General features: G+C 60.6%; 2 protein-coding genes across 2 annotated transcripts; one reads left to right on the plus strand and one right to left on the minus strand.

The window, feature by feature from the left end:
* Positions 1-80: 80 nt before the first annotated feature.
* On the minus strand, positions 81-2809 carry BORCS7 (BLOC-1 related complex subunit 7). Its single transcript, XM_075758007.1, has 5 exons — positions 2640-2809; positions 1896-1958; positions 1387-1430; positions 940-960; positions 81-479 (listed from the first exon to the last, which is right to left on the minus strand). Exons 1-5 carry the CDS (start codon positions 2778-2780, stop codon positions 428-430), a joined length of 321 nt encoding a protein of 106 aa, XP_075614122.1. The 5' UTR covers positions 2781-2809; the 3' UTR covers positions 81-427.
* Positions 2810-3648: 839 nt separating this feature from the next.
* Positions 3649-7258, plus strand: CYP17A1 (cytochrome P450 family 17 subfamily A member 1). The gene is made up of 8 exons (XM_075757503.1): positions 3649-3972; positions 4497-4635; positions 5184-5413; positions 5642-5728; positions 5837-6046; positions 6309-6478; positions 6560-6663; positions 6908-7258. The coding sequence occupies exons 1-8, from the start codon at positions 3649-3651 to the stop codon at positions 7174-7176; spliced, it is 1533 nt and encodes a 510-aa protein (XP_075613618.1). The 3' UTR covers positions 7177-7258.
* The last annotated feature ends 6087 nt before the right edge of the window (positions 7259-13345 follow it).

A 13345-nucleotide genomic window follows, 5' to 3' on the forward strand; every position in this document is an offset into this window, starting at 1 on the left:
CCCACCAATTAACATGCCCTAAATAAATTCACTCTGTGCCATCTTGGTGTCTAAATACAGACCAGCGTCAGGCACCTGTATTTAAAACCCATGGCTCGATTTTATGCATTTCTTGCCAGAGGTGGTGGTGTGGGCTGAGCACCTCACACTACATGGGAAATAAGTGGACACAGGAATTGTTGGAGGGAGTAAAGTTTCAGGTAAGTTTGTTTCAGTTAGGCGCTGGCAAGCAGGTGAGCTTTCTGGAGCAGAGACGTGGATGGAGGCACGTGAGAGGGGCCCACATGCATGGAAACACAGATGGCACATATCCCAGCTGACATCTAGCACCATCCAGACACAGGTCTGAACCCCGGGGTCTGGAGGGGAACGGACTCTTCGCCGCCTTCAGTGCTAGTCAAGATGTCCTCATGCCTTTGGCTACGCTTCATTTCAGCAAATGACTCAGCTGGTCCTGTAGGTTTGACGACTGCTCGACACTAGGGACCAAGAAAGAAGAGGTTCACAGTGAGATCTGCTCCCCAGACTGCACTGCGCTGTCTGTGCCCAAGGGACAGAACAGCTCCAGCGATGACACTACAACAAAGAGAAACCCTGGGGCTCCCCAATCCACCTCTGTCAAAGGCAAACCTCATTTTGTGGGCCCATAAGCAGACAGCTCTGCTCTATGCCACCCTCATCTCCTATCACAAACAACCTCGCACGCTCTATCACGTTACTGAAACAAACGGAAGTTTTGGTATAAATCAGCCCTTCATTCAAACTCCCATCTCTTCACAATACTGAAACACTGTCCCTCTGGGCCAGCATCTGCTTCAACGGCAACTGCAAAAACCTTTTCACTCTGTTTTCCCCCATGCCACTCCATCACTTTTCCCTTTCCATCAACCCCCATACTGTCCCCAGGTCCTCCTGGCATTCCTTCAGCTGAGTACTCACTTCTTCTGAATTGCTTCTTGCCTAGATGAGAAAAGGAGACAAAAAGAGCATTAGAAAAACAAAATCTCAGCAACAGGGTTTATGTTATGTTGAAGAAAAGGGCTCAGGAGGCCAAAACCCCAGTGTGTTTCTGGATTAAGTCCTGAGAGGACAGCAGCAACACCGGCTTCTCCCCCTTAGCCCTAGATGCATCACACACTCTCACAGGAGACACAGCGCATGGCAAACAGGAGGCAAAACTCTCAGCTCCCACCCCAAAACAGCCTGAGCTGTACCAGTGGAGCTGGAGAGGGCTGGAAGATCCCAGCTCCAGGGTCTGCTCAGCTTTGAGGAGCCGGGCAAGAGGGATCAATCTGAGTAGGCTTCATGCAAAGTCTTTAAGTAGAACAGAAAGGGATCAAGGGATCCACTCAGCTCCCCAGACAGAACGTGATGTCCCCTACTTACTGGTACTGTAGATGAGTGGTTATTATGGCCATTTTCCTTAAACTCTGTGGAGAACAAGAGAAAGAATGAATGTCCGATGGGGGCAGTTCCCCAGAATCACAGGGTGAGCTGTCCCAATGCCCGGGGAGTTCCTCCAGCATGGCTATCACTGTACGACTGCACTGCTTCCGAAACACCCCCACCAGTACCTGTCAGCAGCAACATGCTCCCCTCTTCTGTCCCAGTGACAGGCACAGAACTAAGTGCTTTGTTTCAGCCTATGGGCCCTCAAGCTTTCTGGTAAGGATGCACAGCTTAAGGGCTGGCTTGGGCTGCAGGACACTGGAAGGCCAGCAGCACACAAGGGTTTGAAGAAGCAGTAAATTATTCTGGCCACCAGCCCTGCTGCCTCAACTCATATATTTCATTTCAGGGCTCCAGTAACATGGCTGCATATCTATTCTTATAACCCTCCTCTCTCCTCCTGTCCACTAGAAACACCGTTGCTCTAGCAAATAAACACAGCTTACATCTTCCGAGTGCAGGATGGCATCTTCTTGCATCACCATGTTTCTAGCAGCTTGTCCCAGGAGCTAAAAAGCAAATGCACAGAGCAGGCTGAGAGGCAGCAGCTCTGCGTTTCCCAAGACACTTGCGATGGCCACTCAGCAGACCTGCACGCAAGGCTGACAGTCCGGGGGCCCCGGGTGACATGGTGCAGGGGTTGTGGGGAGCACCGCGGTGCGGTGCCCACCCCTCGGAGCACACAGCCTTCGGGAGAGCCCGAGGCATCGCTCCAGTCTGCCACTCCGAGAGATGTCATGAGGTAAAGGCGGCCACCCAGCGCTGTCAGAGGCACCCGCGGCCCAACAGCCCTACGGCGGTGCCCCGCCGGCCCCGCCATGCCCGCAGCCCGGGCCCCGCTGTCCCCGTCCCCCGCCCAGTCCCAGGGATGCGCCCCCCCCGCCTCCCCTGGACTACAGCTCCCAGCATGCCCCGCGCCCGCCGCGGACTACAGCTCCCAGCATGCCCCGCGCCGGCCGGCAGCCCGCACCCGGCGCCCAGGCTCAGCAGCCGGCGGTGCTCGGCCGGGCCGCAGCTCCCTGGCCACGCCGTCCGGCTCGGCTGACGCCCCCGACAAGCACTGCCCTGGGGTGGGGGCCCGGCCGGCCCGGCCCAGATCGCCCGCCGTTCCCGGCTCCTCCCCGTAGGCCTCGCGGCCGCGCTGCATGCCGGGTCCTGTAGTCGGCCGGTCGGCCGCACCCGCCGCTCACCTCGGCGCTGCGGGAGCCCTTCAGCACCTGCTTGGTGAGGGCGATCACGTCGGTGCCGCAGCTCGTCACCTTCTCGGTCAGGAGCCCCTTCACCGAGTGGCCGAAGCGCGCCTGGGCGTCCGCCGCGCCCCCCGCCGCCATCTTACCCTGCCCGCGCCCCGCCTCGCCCCGCCGGGCGCCGCTACGGCGAGTGCCGGGGGCCAGAAAAGTCGGGAAGGCGCAGGGCCCGCGGCGGGCGGGGGGTACCGCCGCGGAGGGGCCGCCTCTGCCCGGGGCCGGCCCCCTCGGGGCTCTTGTCCCCCCATAGCCGCCCTCAGGACACCTCAGACTCGGAATTCACCCCGAGCATGGACACCCCGAGGCTGTCCAGCACTGACCAGTGCTGCCCGGGGCTGACCGGTGCTGACCAATGCTGACCAGCGCTGACCAGCGCTACCCAGTGCTGACCGGGGCTGCTCACCACTGCCCAGTGCTGACCAGGGCTGAGGATCAGGGCTGCTCAGCACACCCCAGTGCTCCCCAGTGCTTCTCAGCATTCCCAGTGCTTGCCCAGCACTGCCCAGTGCCCCCAGCCCTGTGCTGCCCATCCGCTCCTGGGCATGTTGAGGAGCTTCCAGGCTGGGGATGGACCCCAGTGCCCCACCACTTGCCCCAGCTGCGCTCATGGCACCCAGGGGAGACCTCAAGGGCTCAGGTGCCCCTGCACCCCTCACCTGCCACAGGGCCCTGGGGATGGAGCCCTGAAGATGGATCCAGCCCTGGGCATCCCCTGGCCCGCGGCCCGCTGGACGCAGCTCCCCCATGGCCACCCAGTGCGGCCATGGCCCCGCTGCCCTCGCCCCCCACTGGGTACCCAGCTGCAGAGCTGGCCACGAGCCCAGCAGCTGGTTCCCCCCCCCCCCCCCCGGCCCCCCGATAAGAAGGCGAGCCCGCCTCAGGGTCAAGGCAACAACCCTGCAGCCGGTATAAAGGCTCCCTGCACTGCCGCAGCCCCACAGCCAGCCCCGCCATGCTGCTACTGGGTGCCCTGCTGCTGGCCCTGGCCCTGCTCTGCGCCTGGGGGCTGGCACACCAGCGAGCCACCTCAGGGACGAAGATGGGGACGGGTTCGGGGCGCCCACGGAGCCTGCCAGCCCTGCCGCTGGTGGGGAGCCTGCTGCAGCTGGCCGGGCACCCCCAGCTCCACCTGCGGCTCTGGCGCCTGCAGGGCCGCTATGGCAGCCTCTACGCCCTCTGGATGGGCCCCCACTACGTGGTGGTGGTCAACAGCTACCGGCACGCCAGGGAGGTGCTGCTGAAGAAGGGGAAGGCTTTCGCCGGACGGCCCCGCACCGTGAGTCGGCAGCAGGTTTTGGGGGGACCCCTCCCACTGTGGTGTGGGGTGAGGCAGGGGATGCTCGCAAGAAAGGCACCGGCACCCGCCGGTGCATCTCCTCTCCCCATCCTGCCTGCAGCAAGGCAATGGCAGGGGCAGCCCCTCTCTGCCCTCTTCCCCAGGGCAAATCCTGCACATCCTCCATCCTGAGGGTGCCCTTCTTCCCCGGGGCTGGCTGCATCTTGGGGCACAGGGATGTGGGTTCAGGTACCACCAGGCTCTCGGCATGCCCTAAGTTTCCTGGGCACCCCAGTCCTTACTCTGGCATTTGTCCCTAAACCTCTCCATCAGTCCTCGGGGCGGGGGGGGAGGAGGAAGCAAAGCTCATGGCCTCGGCTTTGCCTGCCAGTGCTGACGACCAGCCCCCTGGATCATCCCTGGGATGAGATGACCAGCCCCCCCCCAGCATCGCCCCTCTCCAACACACGTCCCCCCTGGGGCTGCCCTGCAGCGAGGTGACCCCAGGGCTGCCTGTCCCACAGGTGACCACGGACCTGCTGTCCCGGGGGGGCAAGGACATCGCTTTCGCCAGCTACGGGCCCCTCTGGAAGTTCCAGCGCAAGCTGGTGCATGCTGCGCTCTCCATGTTTGGGGAGGGCTCGCTTGCCCTTGAGAGGATCAGTAAGTGCCCCCCGCCAGTCCCCAGGCTCCCTCCTGTATTTGATATGGGCTGAACTTTTCCTTTCTCCATGCCCTGATCCCCTGGGAACCAAGGGGAGACTCATGGGCTCAGCCCAAGCCCCCCCCAGCATCCCCCCAGTTTGCCTAGCCAGGGCTGGGTCCCTCTCTCTCCATCCCCAGTACTTTTCTGACACCTCTCCCCGTGCATTTTCCACCCTGAGCTTAGGCTGCCCTCACTCACAGTTGGGGAAACTGAGGCACGGAGCCAGCCCCCGGCCCCCCCGGGCTCCCCGCTCCACCCAGGAGGAGTGTCAAGCTGCACATGGAGACTTCTCTGTGCATCTCCATCCTCTCTGCTCCTCCCCTGCATCCGGCATCATCCCTTCTGCCCATCCCAGCCCCTCAGGGCTCAGCCAGGGTGGGGGGATGTTCTCTGCAGGCTGCACACCCTGAATGAGTGGGGAACCCCTCCTCCCAGCCCCCAGCTGCCCCTTTCACCCCCTCAGCTTCACCATCACCCCCTTGCCTGCCTCTCCCCTCCACTCCAGTCTGCCGTGAGGCTGCGTCCCTGTGCGAGACGCTCAGCACTGCGCAGGATACAGCCCTGGACGTGGCCCCCGAGCTCACACGGGCCGTCACCAACGTGGTCTGCTCCCTCTGCTTCAACTCCTCGTACCAGCGTGGGGACCCCGAGTTCGAGGCCATGCTGGAGTACAGCCAAGGCATCGTGGACACCGTGGCCAAGGAGAGCTTGGTGGACATCTTCCCCTGGCTCCAGGTGAGCAGAGACACAGGGGCTGCCTGTTCCTCTCACCTTGGATGAGGGGGAGGAGCTGGGATGTGTCCTGCAGAAGGGGGCTACCTGAGCCCCCTGGGGTTAGGAGGGTCCCTGCCCTAGTGTCCTACAAGAGCCAGTACCATGGTGGGCACAGAAACACTGCCTGCAAACCTGCAGAGGCTGAGCTGGGCTGGAGCCCCTTGCTGTAGTGGAGCTTTTCTCCCCCAGATCTTCCCCAACAAGGACCTGGCCCTGCTGAAGAGATGCCTCAAGGTCCGGGACCAGCTGCTCCAGCAGAAGTTCACTGAACACAAGGTGCCAATGGGGCCAGGACAGGGAGATGCTTGAGAGCTGTGGGGTGCTGGAGCTGGGGCGGAAGGGACTGTGCCCAGGACAGCCCGGCTCATGCATGTCCCCTGGCAGGAAGCCTTCTGCGGGGATGCCGTGAGGGACCTCATGGACGCCCTCCTGCAAGTGAGGCTCAGTGCTGAGAAGAGCAGTCCCCCGGTGCCAGGGCTGGAGCTGACTGACGACCATCTCCTCATGACGGTGGGGGACATCTTCGGGGCCGGCGTGGAGACCACCACGACTGTGCTCAAATGGGCTGTGCTCTACCTGCTCCACTACCCTGAGGTAGGGGCTGCACCCTGCAGCAGGGGGCCTGGGCTCCCTCTGGCACCAGGGACATCATGGAGGGCTTTGGGGAAGGCAGGCGCTGAGAGCAACGTCAGGCTTTGTGAATAAGCAGGATCAGGCTGTGAGCATTTTACTTCTACCCTGCATGACCTGCCGGACATGCTGGTGATGCTTGATGTACTCCACTGCCATGGGGAGCCCTTGCACACAGGGTACCCCTCTTCCCAGGCTCCCACCTCAACCCTTGCTCCCCTCCCAGGTTCAGAGGAAGATCCAGGAGGAGATGGACCAGAAAATCGGCCTGGCACGTCACCCCCACCTCAGCGACCGCCCACTGCTGCCCTACCTGGAGGCCACCATCAGCGAAGTGCTGCGCATCCGGCCCGTGTCCCCCCTGCTCATCCCGCATGTGTCCCTTGCCGACACGAGGTGAGACCCCCGGGGCGCAGGTGGGACTCGGGCAGAGACCACGGGAGGGAGCGACCATCTCACTCTGCATTCACCTTGTAGCATTGGGGAATACTCCATCCCCAAGGGTGCCAGGGTCGTCATCAACCTCTGGTCTGTGCACCATGACGAGGAGGAGTGGGACAAGCCTGAGGAGTTCAATCCCGGTGTGTTGCGTGCTCCCCGTCCTCCCAGAGGGGCAGGGGATGGCAGGGTGGGTGTAGTGGGAGAGGCTGAACTGGGGGAGGCTTGGTGGTGGGAGGTCGGATCCTGCTCCCCCCTGGCTGGGGCATTCACGTTATCTCTGCTCTTGCGGCTCATGGGAGGGACACACATGTGATGAACTAGGGCAGGTCTTAGGCAGAAGGGACCGATCCCTGCCAACACCAATGGTGCCCCTTCCTCTTGCAGGTCGCTTCCTGGATGAGCAGGGCCAGCACATCCACTCGCCCTCGCCCAGCTACCTGCCCTTTGGGGCCGGGATCCGTGTCTGCCTGGGCGAAGTCCTGGCCAAGATGGAGCTCTTCCTCTTCCTGGCCTGGGTGCTGCAGAGGTTCACACTCGAGTGCCCCCAGGATCAGCCTCTGCCCTCTCTGGAGGGCAAGTTTGGTGTCGTGCTGCAGGTGCAGAAGTTTCAGGTGAAGGCCAGGCTGCGGGATGCCTGGCGAGTGGCCTCGTGATGGGGATGAGCCCTGGATCCTGGGCAGTGGTGGGGTGGGATGGGACAAGACCATAGAGTCTATGCCCTGCCCGCCCCATGGATGCGGCGTTGTCCGGATAAAGCTGTTCCCAACGCAGCATGGCTCTGGCTATTTTTTGGGCAGGTGTTGGAGGGCAGGGGGAGATGGGACGGTGTCTGAGATGTATGGTGGCACCACAACTTCATGTGAGCACCTGGCTGAGCTGGGAGGCCGTGGCCCCTCTGTGGGGCTGCTAACAGGAACAGCCCCTTTGTCCCCCAAGGGATGTGGGGTGGGGGGCCTGTCCAGAGACCACCACAAGCCATGGAGACCAGCCACCCGCACGGCTGGTGGGGTGAAGGGCCAGTGAAAGGTGAGTAGTGGGTAGTTTGTGGGTTAGGGATGCCCAGGCTGTGCCTGGTGCCTGTCACCCCGGGTGGGTGACCCTGGCTGGCCCCTGCCTCAGTTTCCCCACTGGGAGAAAGGCTGGGACCTGAGCCCACCATGGGCTGGGAGAGCTCCCCCAGCCCTGCCGTCCCCTGCCCTGGCCCAGGACAGTGTGCCTCCACCGGTGGGACACCCACCCACTTCTTGCAGGGAAAAAGAAGGAAACCGCTTGGAGGTTCCTGCAGTTTTAGCTCCCACCCGGCTTCCTCTCCCATGGTACGCAGGCGCACACGCTGCTGCTGGCACGTGCGGGTGTACGCGCACAGGTGCCTGCACACGCATGTACTTACAAGTACAGGGATGCGTTTATGCCTGCCGACACACGCATACATATGCACGCACATATGTGCTTGTATGCACACGTGCACACACACAGCCCCTTCCAGGCGGGACAGGAGTGCCTTGTGGAGGTGCAGTGCCGTCTGACCCCATCCTGTGTGCCCCCCGCTGTGGAGAGGCGCAGGCAGCCCCAGCTCTGGCCGAAAGCAGGGGCTCCCATGGCTCAGGGACACAGAGGAGCACCCAGAGGTGCCCAGACCCCACAGGCTGAGCCAGGGGCTGCTGACATTCATCATGCAGCAACGCGGCATCTCCTGCCTGCGTGGTGTCCTGAGCACCAACGCTCACTGTCTGGCTGGGTTATGGCCGTCACTTTGAGCCGCAAAACCTTCCTGTAACGCGAGGGGCTGTGTTTGCTTTCACCGAAAACCACCGTGCCACAGAGGGCAGCATGCAATTAGGTTTCTGGTTCTCTATTACTCAGCCTCTTAATATTTAACTAAATAGCAACACAGCTATGCCTTAGGGCACCTGGAGGGAAAGCAGCTGGGGGGGGGGGCAGGGGGAGAAAAGCCCTGCACTGCACAGTATGGTGCGACACCTCCAGCCCTGCACACCCCCACATTCTCCCCCTTTTCTATTTCCCCCTGCTCCCCCTCTTGCTAGCAGGCAGGAAAACCAACATAAAACCTCCCCATGGCTGAACTTTCTACTCCCTGTGTCAAAGCGTATGTTTTCTTTCGAACCGCCAGCACTTTGCTTTCACCCGGCCTCCTCACCGCTCAGCATCTGATGCCAAATTGGTCCCGTCAGCCCACGGCACAGGGGTGGTGAAGGAAACACACTTGCAGCCCAGCGCTGTGCCGGAAGTGTCTTCCCTCCTCCCAGTCCAGTCTGGTGGGGGCTCAGGGTGACAAGGAGGAGCTGGAGGAAGAACCACGGTGCCCACATCTGCCCCGGGGGCAATCCTCGGGGTGATACGCACAGCTGACCCCCCAGAAACAGGGCAGAGGGGAGTGCAGCAGGAGCCCAGCTCCACTGCTGCTGCATGAACTCTCTGCTGGCGTGTAAGGTCTAAGCCCCACACTCCTTCCCGCTCCCCTGCCCGTTCCATCACATGGATGATGCTGCTGTGTTTCCAATCCCTCCGCCTCTGCCAGCACAGGCTGAAGGAGGGTGGGTGAAGGGGGGCTGTGGTCAGGGTGGGTTTGGGGAAAACTTGGCTAAATATGATGCTCTGGGCTTCCCTAGGGACTGGCACCTAGATCCTATGCCCAGCAGCAAGTTCCAGCAGGGAGGCTCCTCTCCAGTCTTCTGTGGTCACCAGTAACCACAGCATCCCACTGCCTCCAAGAGCATCAGCCCAGGACTTCCAGCACCTCTGTGCCCTTTTGCCAAGAGGCTGAGTTTGAGCTCGGTAAGGGAAGGGATTTTCTCCTTGCCAGAGTCAGCACGGGGCCGGCGCCTCGCAAGGTGTGCACACTCACCGCAAGCACCCAGGCTAGTGCGTACCTTGAGGCAGAAATGGAGACTTTGGGAATGGGGATGTTTCTAAATCAGAGAACATCTCCAGCTGCAGACAGTTGCACAAAGCTCACACTCCAGCTGGGTTTCCCTGTTTGCCAGGGCCAGCACATGCTGTTCCTGGGCCTGGAGACCCGCCACGTGCCATAAACACCGTTACTCCGAGCCTGGCTCCACCACAGGGTGACTTGCCCCTTGCCCCAGCTCACCTCCTCCCACCGGGCTGACCGGGAGAAGATGCCATGGAGGGGGGTTCAGTACCCAGCACCCGCTGCCCAGCACCTTGTGAGCTGGTAAACAGCCGCCAGCATGGCTGCTCCCCACGCTGGGAATGGGCAGAGATGCTGCTGAATCATCTGGCTGGTATTTGTGTCCTGACAGCTGCTCCAGGGCCGTGCCACCGCACCCACACCCCTGACCCCCCAGACAGCTTCACCTGGGCTGGCAGCAGCAGCAGGGCCATGCCAGATCCAGCCTGCAGCAGCCCCCTCCCTCCTCCGGCTCCCCTGAGCCCCCTGCAGAAGTCGGGGTTCCCCGAGACCCAAGACATGCAAATCCACCACCTTGGATGAGCCCTTTGGCTTCATTCAGACCCAGCACGGGGCAGCCCAGCAACCCAAAATCTGGGGGTGGGGGGGTGAGGCAGTGATGCCCACGGGACAACCAGGGGGGAACCTCGGCATCTGCCACCAGGTTTTGGCTGTCTGAGCCGGGCAGCTGCTGGGAACGCCGAGGCTTTTGCTGCTGAAATAATCCTGCTGCTGTAAGGGCTTGGGCTACGTTGGGTCCCTGCCTTCCCTCTGGGGCCACTGGGCGTCTTTGCGTGGGGGGAACCGGGACAGGAAGGAGATTGGCGCCGAAGGGCTCGGAGAGCAGCTTGGGGTTTTGGGAATCAGCAGCTCCATCTCCTGTGGCAGAGAGGGACTGTGTGTTGGGTTTGCGTGGCAAGGTTTTGGGGGGGGGGGGGGGGGGGGGTGCTACAGGGGTGTTTCTGCAAGAGAGGAGTCAGCGATGGCAGAGAGGGTAAAGTTTTTTCATTCACGGCTGCTCCCACGCTGTACCCTGGGTACCCCAGGAAGCAGAGGTGCACCTCGCTGAGGGGGGGCCCAAGGACACCGGGCACAGCAAGCCCGAACCCTTCCATCGCACAAACCCGTTGGGGGGGGGGCACAGCCACCCCCACAGCGCTCAGGTCAGCCAGCTGCACTACGGGGCTCAGCACAGAAGTCCTCCAAATCTGAGGGGCTTTGCCTCACACCAAGCACCGGACGGCCTCGGGCTGCGCAGCCGCAGGCAGGGCAGGAGGAGCGGGCGATGCTGGAAATACCTGCGGGCTCCATGGCGGGCAGGGTGCCAGGGGAGCTGAGTAAGCACAAACCTCGGGACACAGCTGTTCCCCGGCCGAAAACAAATCAAGAAACAACCCGGCAGCCTGTGACACCCCCCCCGGCACAGAGACTGCAGCATTTGCACCACCGCTGCAACGGCCCCGGTGCGGGCATCGGTCCCGCCTGATAAAAACAGGTCGGTGCTGCAAGGGAGGGGGGAATCGACCCATCCCGGCCTTCCCAGGCTGCCCGCTGTGGGATGCTGTGGAGCTTGTCTCCAGCCGGGGGGGCTGCCGGACTGCCCTCTCTCCCGCCCCGGTCTAGGCTTTTCCTATATAAACAAAAGAAGAAGAAAAAAAAATAAGAGGGTGGGGGAAATCTTCTCGAGATGTGTTGCGCAGGGAGGGTGAGCAAGGGCCGGGAGGCAGGAGCCTGCGGGGAGAGGCAAGGGGAATTTATTCACCGGAGCAGGACCGTGTCCCGGCTCTCTGCCAAGCTCCGCCCGGGAGCGGGTCACCGTGGGACACGCCGGGCCGGGGCGTGCGGGGGACAAGAGGATATTTGGCTGTGGGAGCCCGGGCTGCGTGGGGCAGGAAGCGAGCACAGCCCAGGCTCTCGTCGCTGACTCACGTCCCGGAGCAGCGAGGGGGGTCCGGGGAAGCGCAAAGCTCCCATCGCCCGTCAGCATAGCCTCATGCTTCAGCGGAGCCTGCTGCTGTTGCTTCTGTCCTGGAGGCTTGCTCAGGTTTCCTGCCACAGGAAGTTTTCGATGGCTGTGCGTAACGCAGAAGCTCAACTGCACCTCAGCTTTCCTTAGCCTCGAGTTAGGTAGGTACGAGCCCCGAGAGCAGGGTGCCAGCAAGCACCGAGACACGCGATTCCCTCCTCCCCCTCCATCTTCAGCCAACACCCATCCACTGGGTTGTACAAACACGCGACGATATGCTGCAGGAAGGGTGTTCCCAGAGGGGGAATTTGCGTCGTCGAAGCCGCAGAGTCCTTCGGGAACACGGAGGTGACGCTGCAGTACCCGCTGGTACCAAGAACCCCGAATCGCTGACCCACTGCGTGGTGCTCTGCAGCGCCTGTCCCCAGGCAACACACCCCAAGCCCACGAGGACACCCGCCAGGTCCTTGCCCTCAGAGCCAATTTCAGCAGCCGAAAACATGCCATGTAAGCAGCACTGCACGGCCACAGACTCTAGCAAAAATAGACTTCAAGTATTATTGGCATCAACACTTGAAGCACGTTGTAAAGAAAAACACCGAGCAGTGGATTGACACTCATTTGCTCTCAATCGCGCTGCACTGTTTGCAGCTGTTTTGAAACGACATATTCATGACTCCCATAAAGCACTCACCCCTTACAGCTGGAAATGGGTGGGTTTTGGAGCTCTGGTGTTAAAGATGCACACCTGCCTGTGTCCTCATATCTCCAGCATTTTACACACACAGCATGCATTTGGAGAAGAGCTTGGGCTGTGTTGAGTTTCTACAAAGGGATACCCCTGAGGATCAAGCACCTTTCTGAAGCACCGAAGCTGGACCTTTAGGAGTGCTCTGCCTGCCTGTGTTTTTCCCCCTGAAGAGGCACCAGCCGGGATGTCTCTGAGAAGCTCACCTGCCCAGAGTCCTGCCTCACAACACTCCTCCCCACATCAGCTGCCCTGTGCCCAGATGTAAAAGCCTGAAGCAGCGAGAACCACACTAACCATCCCACTCCTCCCCAGACACACCTGAGCTTAAGAGACATGGTTTGTGCCCTGTTTGCTTCTTTATGGTCTTTAAAAGCCTGAAAAACCTCCAGGAGTCATAAAACAGACACACCACTGCTGCTTCCTGACTTTTTAAGATTAGAAACATCAGCTCAGCTTTCTGGACATAGAGGTGATTACCAGTGAAGAAGTGGGGGGTTTCCACACCCTTAGTGGGACGGCAGGAAAGCAAACAGAGATTTTTGTCTAATGCCAACGCAAATGTTGGCAGAGGGTCTCCCACTGGCACGGGGCCATCCCCAGGCTTTATGGCAGTAAAACCCCACGCTGTAAGGGCCAATGTGCTTTTTTAGCTTCCTCTATGGTGCCAGGAACAAAGCCAGGTGCCAATACGTACAGAATTCCTAGGGGTGGTACTGGGGATCTTTAACTCTTCTCAAAAGACACATGTAGTCGGTGAACACAGCTAGAAGCAACCAGTCCCCAGGCGGCTGTGGTGCAAGCGAACCAGCCTGCGGGGCTCTGGGGCTGGCACAGCCTCTCCGTTACCACTCATGCTCCAGGCATCCAGGAACGAGGTCTCCTGAATCCAAATCCAAGTACTTCATTCTTAAGAGCACCCTAAGAAACTGAAGAGCTGTCTTCATCAGCTCTTCTGATGGAAGAGAAAGGCTGTGATGGCAACAGAGTGAGATTCTCCTAAACCTTGTAAGGTAAAAGTGCTCTCCTCAAACGTGTGGGTAAAATACCACCTGTCTTGCTCTGACATCTGTATCCAGCACAGTGCTACATACCTCCAGTGAAAAAACCAAAACCACAAACTAAAGACAAATCTTGTTCTTAACTCACAAAATGATACACGTACACATGGGCAAG

This window comes from Balearica regulorum, chromosome 7 (genome assembly GCF_011004875.1).
Source record: "Balearica regulorum gibbericeps isolate bBalReg1 chromosome 7, bBalReg1.pri, whole genome shotgun sequence".
Lineage (NCBI taxonomy): Eukaryota > Metazoa > Chordata > Aves > Gruiformes > Gruidae > Balearica > Balearica regulorum.

Excerpts from the sequence above, each read along its gene's own strand:
- BORCS7 (XM_075758007.1), bottom strand. The coding sequence starts at position 2,780 with ATGGCGGCGGGGGGCGCGGCGGACGCCCAGGCGCGCTTCGGCCACTCG. Across the intron at positions 1,959-2,639 it reads AGGGCTCCCGCAGCGCCGAG|CTCCTGGGACAAGCTGCTAG; the intron begins GTGAGCGGCGGG and ends TTTGCTTTTTAG. Across the intron at positions 480-939 it reads CAAGAAGCAATTCAGAAGAA|TGTCGAGCAGTCGTCAAACC; the intron begins GTGAGTACTCAG and ends CTTGGTCCCTAG.
- CYP17A1 (XM_075757503.1), top strand. The coding sequence starts at position 3,649 with ATGCTGCTACTGGGTGCCCTGCTGCTGGCCCTGGCCCTGCTCTGCGCC. Across the intron at positions 3,973-4,496 it reads TCGCCGGACGGCCCCGCACC|GTGACCACGGACCTGCTGTC; the intron begins GTGAGTCGGCAG and ends CCTGTCCCACAG. Across the intron at positions 6,047-6,308 it reads ACCTGCTCCACTACCCTGAG|GTTCAGAGGAAGATCCAGGA; the intron begins GTAGGGGCTGCA and ends CTCCCCTCCCAG.